Source organism: Nicotiana tomentosiformis, chromosome 3, assembly GCF_000390325.3.
Source record: "Nicotiana tomentosiformis chromosome 3, ASM39032v3, whole genome shotgun sequence".
Classification (NCBI taxonomy): domain Eukaryota; kingdom Viridiplantae; phylum Streptophyta; class Magnoliopsida; order Solanales; family Solanaceae; genus Nicotiana; species Nicotiana tomentosiformis.
Window position 1 is genome coordinate 76,238,695 of NC_090814.1, and position 17,952 is coordinate 76,256,646.

The 17,952-nt window shown below is 42.4% G+C and overlaps 1 protein-coding gene across 1 annotated transcript; it reads right to left on the minus strand.

The window, feature by feature from the left end:
- Nucleotides 1-16,874: 16,874 nt before the first annotated feature.
- On the minus strand, nucleotides 16,875-17,363 carry LOC138908040 (serine/threonine-protein phosphatase 7 long form homolog). Its single transcript, XM_070198675.1, has one exon. It carries the CDS (start codon nucleotides 17,361-17,363, stop codon nucleotides 16,875-16,877), a length of 489 nt encoding a protein of 162 aa, XP_070054776.1.
- Nucleotides 17,364-17,952: the final 589 nt, after the last annotated feature.

The window sequence follows — 17,952 nt, forward strand, 5'->3', positions numbered from 1 at the left end:
CGTGGATCGGATCAAACAGGATGCCTGGTATGAGGATGAATATTCCGCTGGCGATGGCGAGGAGATAGGTAGAGATGGTCTGGGCGATCAAGCTGGTGGTGTTGCTGAGCCAGGTAGTGATTAGTTGTTCTTTTTTGTTTTAGCCGCAGACTTGTGCGTACTTTTTGCAGCCGTGTAGCCTTTGTAAAAAATATTCTACTTATGAAGTGTTAGTTTTGTTATTTGTACCCGATTCCTTTTCTTTGTTCGGATTTTTGCGCTTTTCTAATTTTGTTGCTTGATTGCCTTTGTCGTAACAAATTTGTTTGAGTAGGCTGAACGACGTTGAAAGTAGCCTTATTTTAGTTAATGTCGTGTGCCGAGTAGGTGTTAATTCAAACGAGGTCGAGTATAACCTTTAATTAATTGAGGTCGTGGGCCGAGTAGGTGCTAATTCGAACGGGGTCGAATGTAACCTTTAATTAATTGAGGTCGTGGGCCGAGTAGGTGCTAATTCGAATGAGGTCGAATGTAACCTTTAATTAATTGAGGCAGTGGGCCGAATAGGTGCTAATTCGAAAGAGGTCGAATGTAACCTTTAATTAATTGAGGTCGTGGGCCGAATAGGTGCTAATTCGAACGAGGTCGAATGTAACCTTTGCTTAGGGAGAGCAGAAATAAACTTTATGTACTTGTGCTTTATTCATATTCTTAGAGAGATTTACATATTTTCTGGGTGCTAGCTGGTAGTTCAGTCCCAATCCCGGTCTATATAGTCCCTTCATTGGTTGAGCTGGAAAAATAGTGAGAGATCGAGCAATGAACTAGTCGTCCAGTGTCTTAGTCAGTGCGCACTTCAACCCTGAAATATCCTCGTCATCGCCTCGTTAAAAACCTCCTCGAGAAAACCCAATAGGGACAAAACTCGAGTGAGGGAAAAAGAGTGTGACTTTGGGGATCTCGTCCTTTAAAAATTGAAGTACTTGAGGTGTGTAATGCTCCAGTTATTTGGTAGTCGCTTTCCTTCCATTATTTCTAGTGTGAATGACCCTTTACTTGCTGCTACCGTGATTTTGTAGGGATCGTCCCCGTTTGTTCCTAGTTTACCTTCTCGTGGGTTTTTTCTTGCTTGTGTTTTAGCTTTAAGCACGTAGTCCCCGACTTTAAGTGGTCTGATCTTTGCCCTCTTGTTATAGTAGCGTTCTGCTTGTTGATTTTGGGCGACCATTCTTACGTAGACCATATCTCTTCATTCCCCGACTTCGTCGAGTTCCTGTTTTTTACTGTTATCGTTCTGGGGTCCACTTTCGCGAAAGTATCTTAGACTGGGCTCCCCGACCTCGACTAGTATTACTGCATCAGTCCCATAGACTAACGAGTATGGCATTTCCCCTGTGCTCGGTTTTGGCGTTGTTCGGTAGGCCCAGAGTACTTCTGGTAATATCTCCGGCTATAGTCCGATAAGTGGGGATTTTGACTACTTATTAGTGCTTTTTAGCTCTCGTTTTAGTCCAAAAGTATTTAATTGTATTCCCGAAAACTGATGAAATATGCTTAATTGCAGGAGTATTGGAAAATGAGCCACTAAGATGAAATCCAACTCAAAAAGGAGTGATCTGAACTCAAGGACAAAAATCAGGCACATAAGCTCAAGTGCGGACCGTGGATTTTCATCTACGGCCGCAGAATATGAAGAAAATTTAATAGAGTCCAAGTGCAAAGTGCGGACTGCACAGTTATTGTGCGGCCGCAGAAGCTATGCAAGAGCTAAAGTTCAGATAGCCTCATTTCAAGATCAAAAAGAAATACGGACCGCATAATAATTGTGCGGCAGCAGAAATCAGCTACGCGACCGCACTCAGAAATGTGCAGTCCGCAGAAAAGCCTTGTGCGGCCGCACCAAGAATTGTGCGGACCGCAGAATATGAGAGATGCAACCGCAATCCAGAATTGTGCGGCCGCAGAGTCAACTTCTGTCAAGACTGAAGAGAAGTGCCGACCGCACATGGAATTGTGCGGCCGCAGAACCTCCGAAAGGGCATTTTTGTCCGAATATTCCAGCTTTGTATAAATAGTCTAGTTTCACAAAATTAGGTCAAGTTTGAAATATTGAAAGTCTTGTAGCCGTTTTTACTTGCCTCTTTAGGCAACTTTAGCTTACTTTGGTGATTTAACATTGGATTTTTATCTTTTAATCTTGCAATATGAGTTTTATCATCTTTTCTTCTTTATTTACTTCTATATCCATTATGAGTAGCTAGATTTCTAACTAGGGTTGCGACCCAACCCTAGTGTGTAAACCTAATGGGTGTTTGATTTATGGCTTGTTTATGGTTGGGAGTTTATTATTTAGCCTTATTCTTGCTTTTGATTGTAGAATTAATGGTTGCAAACATTAGTTCATGCCTATTTGACTTGGTCTCTTCTTGAGAAAGAGAGACTTAGTCTAGAAAAGCTTGGCTAACAAGAATTTGGGATAAAACCAAGAGATTGATAGTCCCAATTAAAGGTTTGAACCTAGAGATAGTAAAACCCGACTTGAGCATTTTATCAACTGTTTTGCTCAATACCCATTTGGACTTGAGAAAACCAAATTGGGCAAAATCACTCTCTTACTGAGAGGTATTGAGTGGGTACTTGAGTGTTGATAGCTATAATACACCCCGACCAACGCAACAAGCTTTATAGTTTACAATCCATTAGGCAAACACCTAGGTGAAGGTCATAACCCTAGGCCTTTTACACTATTTGAAAGCAACAACAAACACAATTTCTTAGTTTTAATTATTTATCTTGCAATCTTAGTTTAAACTAGATCTAGAATCAACCAAATCTTATGGAAGTGTAATTTAAGATAGTTCAAGCTCATTCACCACAATATATAATTCTAATCCCATTCATATAGCTCCCTGTAGAATTCGACCCCGACTCTCTGTTGGGTATTACTATTGCATCGACAGTTTCATAACCTCAAATAGAGGTGTGACTTGGACGAGATCACAGTCCCTTGGCGTCTTCGAGATTCTTCTTCATGATGTTCAATATTGACTTGTTGGAGGACTCCACTTGCCCGTTACCCACGGGGTGGTAAGGCATTGACAATATTCTTTTGATGTTCCATTTTTCAAAAAAGTCGGCGACCTTCTTTCCTGCAAATTGAGGTCCGTTGTCGTAGCTGATTTCTTTAGGGAGACCCAAATGGCATACGATGTTCTTCCATATGAAGGAGATTGATTACTTCATGTTCGCATATTTGGGCGAATGCTCCCGCTTCCACCCATTTAGAGAAATAATCAGTTAAAACCAAGAGAAATCGTACGTTACCTCGTCCGGCCGGGACGGTGCCCACGATATCCATTCCCCATTTGATGAATGGCCAAAGGGAAGTTACCGAGTGTAGGTGTTCGCCTTCTTGGTGGATCATTGGGGCGTACTTCTGGCATTGCTCACATTATTTCACGAAATATGCGGCCTCCTTCTTCATGGTGGGCTAGTAGTATCCTGCTCGTATGGGGCACATGACCAAAGCTCGATTACCGGAGTAAGCTCCACAGTGGCCTTCATGCACTTCTTCAAGGACGCGCCACATCTTATTTGGGCTCAAGCATTTCACCAGGGGGCCGCCATATGTCCTTTTATATAGGTTGTTGTGAACGATGTTGTACCTAGTCGCTTGCATTCACAGCTTCTTGGACTCTTTTTTATCATTGGAAAGTATGTGGTCCTACAAATATGTAATAATATAGTTGCTCCAGTCCCAAGTTAGGTTTATGGTTCTTACCTCGATTTGGGCTATCGATGAATTGAGGATGTGGACCACATTTTGGTCTCCGGTTGTGATATTTTTGGTAGCTGCTGCTAATTTAGCAAGGCCGTCCGCCTCAATATTCCGTGCTCGGGGAATCTGGTCAAGCTGACATTCGTCGAACTCGGGTAGTAGTTTGCAGATTTCGGTCTGGTATTTTGTAACCTTTGCTCTTTGATTTGGCAAGTCCCCGTGACTTGGTTGACAACGAGCCAAGAATCGCAGTGCAGCCTTAGCCGATTCGTCCCGTATTTGAGTGCTAGTCTTAGTCCTGCAATTACGGCCTCATACTCGGCCTCATTGTTAGTCATGTCCGGTACCATGCGGACTGGCGAATCACTTCGCATGTTGGGACTTTGAGTACGAGTCACAGCCCGAACCCAGACGCGTTAGATGCATTGTCGGTGTATAGGACCTAGAGGTCGTGTATTTGGGAAGAAGCGTGGATGGCTTACTTTTCGACTTCGGGCAGTATGTGCGCACTAAAGTCGGCGATGAAGTCAACGAGGACCTGAGACTTTATCGTCGTTCACGGTCGATATGTAATATCGTGCTTGCTTAGTTTGATGGCCCATTTGGCCAATCTGACCGAAAGTTCGGGTTTGTGTAAAATGCTTCTGAAGGGGAAAGTCGTGATGACCGAGATGGGGTGGCATTGGAAATATGGTCTAAGCTTTCATGAATCTACGACTAAGGCCAGAGCCAGCTTATAAATACGGGGGTACCTCGTCTTGGCGTCGAGTAGTGTCTTGCTAATGTAATAGATAGGAGATTGCGTACCTTTATTTTCTTGGACTAAGACTACACTCATAGCTACTTCGGAAACGGCGAGATAGACGAGAAGGGGCTGTCCTGGTTCCGGTTTTGAGAGCAACGATGGCGAGGACAAGTACATCTTTAACTACTTCAGTGCTTGGGTGCACTCAGGGGTCCATTGGAGCCGGTTCTACTTTTTGAGTACGCCAAAGAAATTGTGGCACCTATCGGAGAATAGCGAGATGAACCTTAACAGAGCGGCAATACGGCCGGTCAGTTTATGGACTTGCCTTTTGGTGGTCAAGTGCTCTGGTATACCCTTGATGGCCTTGATTTGGTTGGGATTGACCTCGATACCCCGTTGCGACACTAGGAAACCCAAGAATTTCTATGAGGCAACGTCGAATACACATTTCTCAGGGTTCAGTTTCATGCCGTATTGCTTGAGTATGTCGAAGGCTTCTCTTAAATGGTCGATGTGATCTTTTTTCTTTTTGGATTTGACCAGCATGTCGTCGATGTATCCCTCAATCAATTTTTCTAGTTGTTCTTTGAACATCTTTGTCACCAGCCTTTGGTAAATTGCCCCCGTATTTTTCAATCCGAAAGGCATGACCCTGTAGCAGTACGTCCCCTAGTGGGTGATGAAGGTGGTCTTTTCCTGGTCCTCTTCCTCCATAAGGATCTGGTTGTAGGCCGAGTAGGCGTCCAAGAAACTCAGCAACCCATGTTCGTCTGTTGCATCGATGAGCTGGTCGATATAAGGTAGTGGAAACGAATCCTTGGGGCAAGCTTTGTTCAGATCGGTGAAATCTACGCACATCTGCCACTTGTCGTTATTCTTTTTCACCATGACCACGTTGGTGACCCATTAGGGGTACTTCGACTCTCTGACAAAGCTATTTTCCAATAATTTTTCCGCTTATTCACGCACTGCGTCATTGATTGCGGAATTAAAATTACGTCGAACCTGCCTTACTAGGGTAGAGTGGATCGATGTTCAATTTGTGTGTGGCGATCTCCTTTGGGATACATGGCATATCTTCTTGGCTAAAAGCAAACAAGTCCGCATTAGTAATTAGAAATTTATGAAACGTACCTGGTTCTTGGAGTTTTGCAGCCGATGTAAGCTTTCTTATTGTGGTCATTGACGTCTAGCTGAACGGGGTCGAGGTCCTCTATGGTCGATCCTGCGGTCTCGCCCATATCGGGGTCTCTAATGAAGTCCTCGATGTCGTCGCCTAATGACTTCGACCCTGTTGATTGCTATGCTTGCTTCTCTTTATCTCTCATTTGTTGGGTGGCCGTGTAGTCTAGGGCGATGCGGTAGCACTCTTGGGATGTACGTTGTTCCCCGCGTATGCTGAATATGCCCCATGGAGTTGGGAATTTGATGACTTGGTACAAGCTGGAGGGTATGGCTCTCATCGAGTATATCCACGGTCTCCCTATTATGATGTTGCATGCCATGTCCTGGTCCATGATGTGGAATGTGGTCTCCAGAGTGACGCCACCCGCCAGGACTAGGAGTGTGATCTCGCCAGATATTCGTTCAACTGTATTGTTGAAGCCTATTAGCGTGATGCAGTGTGGTACTATCTTGTCCTTGAGTTTCATTTGTATGGGTACTGGGGGATGGATAATACACGCGCCACTCCCGTCATCTACCATAATTCATCTTACGTCGGCATCTAAAATTTTTAAAGTAATAACAAGAGCGTCATAGTGAGGGAATGCCAAACCATTGGTATCTGACTTATCGAAATGATACTTTCTTCGAGTTCATCATACTTTTCGTGGGTGATCGACCATTTGAGCTTGTGGGTCGTGGTGAACTTCACGTTGGTAATGGAAGCGTCGTCTCTACCGCCGATGATCATGTGGATGGTGTTAGCTGGTGAGGACACCTTCGGCGACCCTTGATGTTGTTCGCGTCCCCTGGCAAAGTTGGTCCTTCCCCAATAGCTCAAAAATTCTTTGAGTTGTCTCTGTCGCAGCATGTTTACGACCTCCTGTCTTAGGGCGATGCAATCTTTTTTGGTTTTGTGTCCTCGCTCTTGATGGAACTCGCAGAGGGCATCTAATTTTCTGGTTCAGGTCTGACCTCATCTTTTGTGTCAACTTAACCTTTGGTACGAGCTTCTCCAAGGCGTAGACGATCTCTGTAGGTGACACGCAAAAATTATGAGTGGATAGTAAAGGGGGCATACCTTTTTCATTCCGGTGAGTCCCTATTCTTGATCGGGGTGGGACTTCTTCATGGAGAGGTGAGGATACAGCGGTAGATCTAACATATGGCAGATGTCATTTCCGGTTTGTTCGTGAGGCCGCTGGATCTCTTCTGGTATCACTTCTCCGATCTTTTCTGGATTCTGCTTGTATTGAGGACAGTCGATGAGTCGGCCCATTGAGTTCGCCTTCATCTTCTCGAACTTCGGCACAATATGCATTATGTATTTCGTCCCAAGTTGTTAGGGGGTACATCATAAGCCGGCTTAATAACTTTCTTGTCACTCTTGAACCATTTCTATTCAGCCCGTTTTGAAAAGTGGCTACCATCATTCCTTTTGATACATTGGGCAAAGTCATTCTCACTCGATTGAAACGGGTGAGGAAGTCCCTCAGTCCTTCTCCCGAGGACTATTTTATAGCAAAGATATCATTCACTCTTGCATCGGCCTTCTTGGCCCCGGCATGGGCCGTCATGAACTTATCGGCCATTTCCTCAAAGATTTCGATGGAACAAGCTGGCAGTTGCGAGTACCAGGTTAATGTCTCTCCCATGAGGGTTTCGCCTAATTTCTTTATCAGAATGAAGGATACTTGTTCTTTGGCGAGTTCATTTCCTTTCACAATGGCGATGTAGTGGGTCACATGATCCTTAGGGTCAGTCGTGCCATCGTATATTTTCAGGTAAGGCGGCATTTCGAAAGTCTTCGGTATGGCATGTGGGGCCGCACTATCACTATACGGCTACTCGACGAACCGATCGACGTCTCTCTTCTGCAGTAACTTAGGAGCGCCATATATTTTATTGACCCTTTTTGGTGCTCTCTCATTTGATCCCGAAGTGCCTTGTTCTCATTTTCCATTTCCTTCATCCTTTTCAGAATGGTTGTGAGAGTGTCATCGCCTGCATTGTTAAAAACATTGTGATTGATACTTGTCATCGCGGGTGGGTGAGAGGTTGATCATGTTGCTCATTCACTTATGGTACAGCACAGGTTCTCGCATTTGCTGCGGCTGCATCCTGAACGGGTTTATGGAGGACATTGGTCAGTGTATCAGTCAGCCAAGCCTCAAGGAGTTTCTTTATCGCTGGTGGTGTCTCCTTTCCCACGGATATGGAGGCTGTCTTGCCAAGGAAATTTGTGATGCTGCAGCGGGAAGGGGTGATCCACATCACCTAGGGGAGGCATTAGGCATTGTGTCCTCGTCCACTGCTCCAGAGCTTTGGTGGATGATGTCCATGAGGTTGGTTGGGAGGTCACTCATTATTCTCGTTCTTTCTTCTCTGTTACCTGCCATGTTAGATCTGTGCATGCAGAGAGGAAAAAAAGGTTCTTCTTTTTATTTTCTTTTTTTTACGTCAGCAACCAGTGCCAGTAGTAGATCTAGAAGAAACTAAAAGACTTAGTTAGAAAATCCCCACAAACAATGCCAAATTGTTTGACCAAAAAGATAAAATCTCCGGTTGAACTATTAAATTTACTTGTTATGAGGCTAAATCTAACTAAGGATACTAACTCTAGATATTAGCACAAAATCGTATAGTAGATGGGACATATTTCGTATATGGTTGGTGACAATAAATGTAAAATACTCTTAAAGCAAGAACATTAAGGGTGATATAACTAATAATAAATGTCATTTAAATAAATAAAAAAAATGATTCACCCAATAATGGATGGGTGGGACGGATATTTTGCCCGACAATGATGAATGACAGATAGATCCAAGATTCGCATGAATAATCCTTGGTGATTTTTTAACTTCAATACCACACAAGAGGGTGGGAGGGTAATTTGTGTGGTGTCTAATTTTTCGCTTAAAATGATTATGGAAGGACCTGGTTCTTCTAAGTGTTCCTTAACCTACTATTTCTAAAATAGTGAATGCGGAAAGTAAAGAACACAAGTATTTTAAGTGGAAAATACCCGGCTCAAAAGGTGAAAAAATCATGACCTACTTCTCAGTAGGATTTTCCCAAACTCTCCACTAAATCACTGAGCCAAAAACTGCATTTACAAAATACTTTTGTAAACCTAGGATTAACTCTAACCCCGTTGTGGCAACCAGCCTCTAACTACTGCGACAACTTCAAGTTAACTCTAACTTGAATACTCTGAGTACCTATTACAATTGCCTCTAGATAAAGCTGAAAGGTATAATATGAAAACACCTACTACAATTGAACTAGGATAAAAGACAGACACTTGGAACTGGTTCTTCTATCTGGTTCATGTAGCTTCAGTTTTGCACACTTGAATCACACATAAATTGCTTGCAAAATGCCTTGCTATTTTGCTCTCAATTCACGTTTAACTTCTATTTTTGTGCATACCTATAGAATGAGAACATCCTGCAATATATAGAGTTAGTAGATGAAGAAATAACTAGAGTTCTAATGCTACTCTTCCTTGGTGGAAGAGTTCTAGTTGATCTCAACTTCTAACTCCTCCTTTATATTGGATAGTATTCTCTTTGAGTAAGGAGTCCTTCTCCTTATCAATTATGCAACCTTTTCGATCAGGAGATATCAATTATACCAAGTTAAGCTTATCTCCTTCACGTGCATCCCACATGCTCGAATCTGCCCGTGTCTATGTACACAAGGGATGGTCCTGGTTCATGCCTGAGCTTCCTTTGTCAATTTTCAAACCTACACTTGGGCCAACAAATTCCCCCTTTTCGATGATGACAAACCCTGTGCTTTTCATAAGCTTAGGCCCTGTTTCAACTTAGCTCAACATTAACATAATGTTAGAAACATTTTTCCTTTTAATCACTTATCATCAAGGACCAGGTACATTAGGTCATAAACATCACTGTTCAAAGTGTAAAGCACAACCTTTTTCCCCGTTTGGCATCATCGAAAAGTTGCATAAATAAGTAAGATAACCAGATTTTAAAACTTACTCATGGCCACTGGGGCTACTTCAAATGCAATCATGGGTTAATCATCATAGATCAAGCTAAGAATTTTAACCATCAAAGAAATATAAACAAACAGTTATAGCAAAAGACAGTGAATTTCATTGATGATTGATAAGATTCTACCACAAAGAATAAGAAGAAATAAAAATAGTAAAAAAATGAGCAAAAGAAACAAAAAATCCCAAACTGGGTCACTAGTTGATCTACACTAGGCTAGGAGGCTTAAGGCTGGGAAGAACTAGGTGCTTGGTTTTTGGCTTGGAGGAGTTTCAGCATATCCTGAAGAATGCCATCATTCTTCTATTTTTCTCTTGCCAGCTCAGTTCTTAGAGCATCTCTCTCAGTTTCCACCTCTGCCAACCTCTTCTTCAGCCTCTTAATCTCAGCATCCTTACCCCTACTTTCTTGCACCAAGGCTCGCACCTTGCTATTCACTGGTACCTTCTTGGTTGAACCAGGTTCTTTAGGAGTGGCATGGACTTCATAGTCACAAGCAATTAGAGTATTTGCCCCAAAATGATCCTTACTTGTACCAACCTCCCCTTATTCATAGGTACCTTGAAATGTGCAAGCGCATATGTAAGAATGAAGCCATAGGGAATGGCATGAGTCTTGGTGCCATTTAGAACCCTATCAGGAAGATGGATTATAAATCCAGGCCAATTAATCTGCCTCCCACTGTCTAAACACTCCATAAGGACCAAGTCCATGAAGTTTTCAATGTGCCTCTTTTCCTGCCTTGGCAGAACACATTTGTTGACAAATTCGAACAGCACCTTGTGGGGTGGCTTCATCTCACTCTTGTACACAGCCTTGGGCTCAACTTTCTCCTCATTATCACTGAATTTTCTGGTAATGGTAAGGGCAGTAGGAAGATTTTCTAGGCTTGGCCACTTAAGCTTTGTATAGTCATTGTACCCCTCAGCAGGTACACCCAAAATTTCTCCCAACTCCTTCACATCGAAGGAGACTTTCACTCCTTTCACTATACTGGTAACCCTTCCATCTTTCACCTCACCATTTTCCATAAACTCAACAATTTCATTCCTGGTCAACTTGCCATCTATCTGAAGGACCATGTCCTTCCAGCCTTGCAACTCCAACTTCTCCAAAAGCAACACCATTCCTTGCTCCTCCAAGTCCCTGAGGAGTCTGCCCTTCAAAATTTTCCTCTTGCCAAACTTGGCCATCTTGTCTTTCTCAGTGTCAGAATCATCTTCTTCCTCTCCATTCCATTCATTTTCTTCAACATTTTTCACTTGTTTTAACTTCACAACAGACCTTGTTCTTTTTTCCAAGGTGGACGGTTTAACAGACTTTGACTCGAAAAGAGACTTCTTAGTGGAAGTCTTGGCTTTCTTGGCTTTGCGAGTCAGAACCTCCACTTCTTCAGTCTCATCTTCATCTCGAAGGACCAGGTCTATCTCATCAATGTCAACAGCCTCAACAGGCTCATCCACCTTCTTCTTTCCCTTAGCAACTGCTTTTCTTCTACTTTCTTCTAAGGCTTTCTTCAGTTCTGACTCATTCTGCTTTAGCTGACTTCTTGTGGCTCTTCCTCTTATGGGAGGAATTTCAACAGTAACAGAAGGGGCAACCTTACTTTTCTGTTTGCCCTAGCGGTGCCAGGGATTTTAGCCTTTGAACTTCCTTTCTTCTTTGGATTATAACTATCAGTTATTCTTTTCAGTAGGTCTGCGAGGGTTTCCTGTTCAGATAAAACAGGTTCATCTCTATTTTTCCCAAGTTGAACAAGCCCTTTAGCAGCTTCGCCAGACCCACTTCCCCCTGTTTTCTTTACACTCTCCTCTACTCCAACAAATTTTTCTCCCCAAACAACCATTGCACCTGTGTCTTTGGTTAAACTAACAAGAGCGGGTGAAGAATCAACCACTCTTTTACCCTTTCCCCTCACAGTACTCCTAACTCCCTTGCTCTCTTTTTCTTTTCCTTTTTCATTTTTACCACCAACTTCTCCAGACTCTGTAGTTTCAACACCTGCTATAGACCCTACCAGCACAAACCTATTCTCCAAATTTGTAGCAACTTCAGAAATTGTCTCAGGAGTAACTTTAGGGCCAGAAGATACCTGTTCAGTTTCAAAAGAAACTGCTTCTTCCCCCTCAGTAGCAGATTTGAATGATTCATCAGATTTTTGAGGTTCTTCCTCCCTACTCGCTTTCAGTTGTTCATTAATTTTCTGAATCTGTTCTCCAGCAGCAACAAACTTGCGAGACATTATTTTTACTCTTTTCTTAGAAGTTGGGGTGTAGTTGAAGGTGTGATAGATGGTGTGGGTGTGATTTCCTTGGGTTGGGATAAAGGATTTTCAGGAGTGTTAGCCATTTCTGTGCTTGGGTATGGGAGAGAAGAGAATTGGATTGTGTTTGGAATATGAGAGAAGATGGAGAGTATTTGACTGCTTGAAAAGATGGAGTGAAGAAAACAATAATACTGATCAACTTAAAGAGGAGTAATTAATGGGGTAACGATAGCTTTTCAGACTTTTAGAAGTCTAATCAAACCGAATTTCAGTTTTGAAAAGACTTTGGAGTGTATCCCTAGAATCTAGGTACTTCAATTCGGTTAGGAGTCTTTGTAAATTCAGGAGGCGCATGGAATCTATCAGGCAGGAAGACGAAGGAGCCTATTATTGGTTGATGCGACATGAGCTTGACAAGTGGACTTTGCATGCGGATGGTGGCAGAAGATGGGGAATTCTGACTATAAATGTGTCAGAGTCTTTCAACGGGTTATTGAAGTCTGCACATGGATTTACTGTTACTTCCATGGTGCGGATGTCATTCAAGCAGATAGCGGAGAGGTTTATTGAAAGGGCTAGAGGTGCGTCGTCATTGATGGAAAGGGGTGTTGAATTTATGCCAATACCAATGAAAAGATTTGAGAAATACAGGCGGCGAGCACATTGGCATTCATATTTACAGTATTGCAACGACTGAAATATTTTTGAAGTGCGCATCGCTATCCATCAAAATCGGGGGCATAATACACATACCGTAAATGAAGCCAGAAGGTTATGCTCTTGTGGAAAATGGTCCATCTACCACATGCCGTGCTCACAAGCCATGAAGTGCTTCCAACATACAGGTTTCGCGGCAACCAACTACGTTGATAAAGAATATAGTGTTGTTGCATACTTAAACACCTATAGTCGGCAGTTGCAGCCAGTGGTTGCTGAGCATTATTGGCCGTCGAAACCATTTAAAATGGTGTGTAACAAGGAGTATATACGTCAACGACAAGTGCAAAAAAGAACGCATATACAGAACCAAATGGATGTTGGTGATATCGTTTATACGCGTAAATGTGGCATATGCTCACAAACAGGACACGATCGTCATAAATGTCCTTCAATTGGTTTGGGTGGCGGTGGTAATTCAGCTCCTGGTGGAAGTTCATCCAATGTGCCCAATTTTCAAGGATACACGTAGTGTTTTGTTTCCGTAATTTGTTGTAATAAGTGTATGTACTTGTTCATCTTGTAGAATGTATGAAATAAAATTATGTTTCCATTGCTGTTAAGTCTTATTGATATTTAGCATTAATACTTCAGTATAATAATTTAACATAAACCCCATTTAAAAAAAACAATTGTCATTCACCATTATCGTCATTGTATGGCACAATTTCAATGTCATTGTCTTCATCTTCTTCGTCAACATCGTGTACGCACCCTTCGGGACCGAGGGCATCATAATCTAGGCCCCAATTGACACACATTTCTCGTATTTCATCGCTATCATTAATAATACCACTTGCTTGATTTCTACAACAAAATGGGACACGTTTGTGGTAGAAACTTAGGTAGTTCCTCCCACTCGATAACTATTGGGAAAACAGGATAATCATCATCTCTATGCAATTTATCATTTTCTAACAAATCCCAGTACTGATCCTCCGTTCCTCCCAGGAAGTTAAGATCATCCATTGCATGATGAACAACTAGTGCCTTTTCCATCTCTAGAATCTCCTTCATCAAATGTCAAATCACTTCCGATTCATCTTTGTGTTTGTTTGTTTGGAAGGTTGTAGACAGTTCTTGTGGCACAACAAGCCCATGCTAGCGATATAGTACTTTGTAATCACACCATCTTGAGTAAAGGGGAACCCATTGTAGTTTTTTGCCCCAAATTCGCATACCTTCAGGCTTTGTAGAATGCGCTTCACCCTCAATAATATGCCCTGCAACTTTGAGATCAGTGTGTATATTAATAGGCTTATTTTCCAAGGGACGTAGAATACCATACCACTTGTCATCAACCAAGTCAGTGTAGCAACCTAGCATATTTTTTTCAAGGTAGGGATCGATAGTGTTAAGACGTGTTCCATGGGGATCTGTTGAACTACCTTCACCCATTTGCCTCTTTTTGAATCACTTGTTAATTGTTAGTGGCATTTTTTAAATAGATGTTCTAATGTTTATTCAAAAGGTCTTTGAAATACGGATGACTTGGTTCAGTTTAAGCAGATGTATGTCTGATACCCGAAAAAATCATTATCACACGAAGCATAGCGCGGTGAAATACCACGTTATGTGTGTTGTCTTGTCGACCTGAAAAAGTTGATGTTCTGCAAAAGCTATCTTCTGGGCAAACTGTATTGTACCCGAAAGAATCATTATAACGCGAAGCATAGAGCGGTGAACTACCACGTTATGTGTGTTGTCTTGTCGACCTAAAAAAGTTGATGTTCTACAAAAGCTATCTTCTGGAAAAATTGTATTGTACCCTAAAGAATCATTATCACGCGAAACATAGCGCGGTGAAATACCACGTTATGTGTTTTATCTTGCCTATAAATAACTAGCGCATTTTAGTTATTGGCACAGTGAAATACCACGGTAGTTGTACTGAATTTAAATTATGTTAAGTTGCTATGTTTGTGATTGTATTGTAGTATTAAAATAACGAAGAACCCGAGAAATAAAAACATAATGCGCATATAATGTAAACAATAAAAAATGTTGCTATTATTTACTGAATGTCATATGTATGTGTCCCATATCTTGTATGTTTTAAAGCAGCCGTAGGCCTGAGGAGCATCCCATCCTTCCCGGCTACACTATCAGGGTCATCCTCATCACGTCGCCTCTTTATCGGAGGATGCAATGCAGCATTATCATCAGTAGGATTGGCAAGCTCGGTAGAGGGGGTCGTCGGTCCAGCAGCAAACTACAAAATAATAAGATATTTTAGTATATGAAATATATATTAGTAATATACGTGTTAAGTCACAAAAATTTAAAATGTCTTACCTTGGTCTCATCGGGCTCCTGAATATAATCATCCATCTCAGCCATGTCAGTATCGCACAAAGTGGCCTCAGTGATGGGCGAGGATGATGCCTTAAAAAAAAGTATTTAGATATTTATGACTAATCAATGAGTTAAAAACAAATATAAATAATAGTAATACAAGCAACCTGCGCCTGTGAAAGATCCTCAACATCCCTCGATGATGAGCCATAACTCAGTCGGCGCCCACTATCCACATCTCGTGTCGGATGATCATCAGCAACCGTCGATGGCTCTAGTGGACCAGGAAAATACTAATCCCACTCTTGTCGCGTAATGGCCATGCCCGCGATCAATAATGGAGCTGACGGGGTCACCTGCGAAGTCCCTGGAGTAAGCTGAAGGCTGAATGACGGCATATCACTATGAGCATGGTCTGGCTCATGGTGGTCACCCGGCTGATCAACTCCAATATCCTCAACAGGTACCTCAACGCCCTCTTGCTGGGGACCACCTCCTTGCCAACCCCCACGACCTCGTGGGACACCCCTACCTCTCTGGGAATGCCTGCCACATTCCGGCTCCACTGCTGGCCCACGATGGTACTGCTCTGGCACCACATAATTGGCCTCGTATCCTAAGCGCTCATCATCTCGGGCTCGCCTCAATGTCCGGGAAGCCAGATCTGTAACCTTCCGGCCATACTCGTGCAAAGCGGCTGCTCCCTCGTCGGTATGCTGCTGCATCTGCAGTCCCAACTGGTGGAACAGATGTAGGCTAATAACCTGCACAACATGTAAAATATTAATTACGGAATGCTAGGTTAAGGTTATAAGTAAGTATACCAAAAAACATACCAGTGCCTCGTGCCTCCCGACGTATGGAACGTACCGACTGCCAGCGCGATGAACGGTATTCCTGACGAAAAGTCGGTTAATGTTGTGGTACCATCCCATATAGTCATGCTCACTATTCGTCTGGTCAGGTGGAGGGGGGCAAGAATCAGGTCATGCCGCTGGTCCCAAGTATCGATTTGCGCCTCCAGCCATGCCACATATGTCTGGTCCACCTTGGAACGATCATCCCGATGGTAATGTGTCATATGCTAAGCGGCGGTGGAGGTACAAGTTGCGATCGACCAAACTGGCGAAGGACTCGCTCGGTGGTATGATGCTCAACAATATCGAGACACATCAATGGGACGGAAGAGCTCCACATAATTCGGTCGGTCGAGCAATAATCGGGCAAACCAGCTATTAGCTCGTTGTTGTATGGCCTCTAAATGAACTATTAAGTAAAAACAGGAACCGTGAGTATACGCAACACATATAAAGCCAGGCCAAGTAAACTTAAGTATACATTTACCTGTGCACCCTCCAACAAATCCCTGTAATAGGGGAGATTATGTCAAGCCTCGTACTCCCGTCCATATCCTCGCCTCTCAACCCACCTCCTAGATAAAGGGAGAAACGTAGGTGGTGCATATGGAGCGAAGGGTGGTATAGGTGGCTGCAACTGCAGGAACCGCTCCCAGGCCCAAACCTAATATACAATGTGGACGTAAAATTTAAGGTATATTTTTACTATGTATGTTATAATGAAGAGAGTATTCGACTATGTTTTCACCTGCAGCAGCGGCAAAAATCCGGCAACGTCTCGTTGGGTGCCCATGCTCGCCCGACACATCTGCCTGTACAAGTAACCGAGAACAGCAACACCCCAGTTGTAGTCATGTAACTCATCTAACCGCTCAAGATGATGAAGAAATCTCAAGCTGACTAGGTTTCTCGAAGTGTTCTGGAACAAAACCCCTCCAAACATAAGCAGCAGCAGCAACCTCGTGTACCGGTTAATATGAAGCTCCGGTGTATCATCCGTGATGTCAGCATGTATCGCCTCCAGATGCAGTCGAACGGGCATCAACTATAGATGACTAGCCCCAATTAATGCATCCTCATCCGCTGGCTGGAAATCGGTGAGTCGCTGCAATATCTCCAGGTACTGCAAACCCGTGTACTCTCTGATGGCATGCGGCAAAGCAACAGGGTGTCCATCAGCCGGCAGCCCATACAGGACCTCCACGTCCCGAAGCGTGATAGTGGCCTCGCCAATGGGCAAATGGAATGTGTGCATCTCCTGTCGCCGCCGCTCTATCAGAGCCATGATCAACGACCAATCTAGCTGTAGCCGGCCGATCTCAACAATCCTATAAAAACCCGTATCGTAGAGGCGTCTGACTATACGGGGATGGAGATGGTGGGCCCTAAGAAAGTCCCACATATCGTCTACTCTCCTGGCGCGGAACGTCTGGTCCAATAACTGTCTCTCCCATATGTAGGAAGACCTATGCTCGGCCTGTAACAACAGTAGCTCTAGCGAGGCAGGTCCGGGATGCAAAGGCGGAAATTCCATGACGACTACTATAAATTGAACAATATTAATTACATTATTTTTCTTTTTCATTGCATAAATATATTGCAATACCTTTAATATTAAATTTTATTCGATATTGTTACTATATTGTTAATTAGGTTGATACATTTTTAATATTATAATTTTATATTTTATATGTTACTTTAATATGTTAGTTTTATTATTTTATATGTTAGTTTTATTATTTTATATGTTTGTTTGTTACTCACCTATTTTTGACTATAATAAATTAAATAATTAATTTTCATAACTATACAGAATTTAATTATTAAATATTCACATTTTGGGCTCGGACTCGATATTTGAGGCCCAGTAGTACCAAGGTATCCTGAATTCTTGTATTCATGATGAGAAAATTTTCCCGATTTATCATCAACAAGTCTGTTATTTTATATGTTAGTTTATTATTTTGTGTGTTAGTTTATTACTGTATATGTTAGTTTTATTATTTTATATGTTAGTTTTATTATTTTATATGTTTATTTGTTACTCACTTATTTTTTACTATAATAAAATTAAATAATTAATTTTTATAACTATACAAGATTTAATTATTAAATATCCATAT

Excerpts from the sequence above, each read along its gene's own strand:
- LOC138908040 (XM_070198675.1), bottom strand. The coding sequence starts at position 17,363 with ATGGAATTTCCGCCTTTGCATCCCGGACCTGCCTCGCTAGAGCTACTG.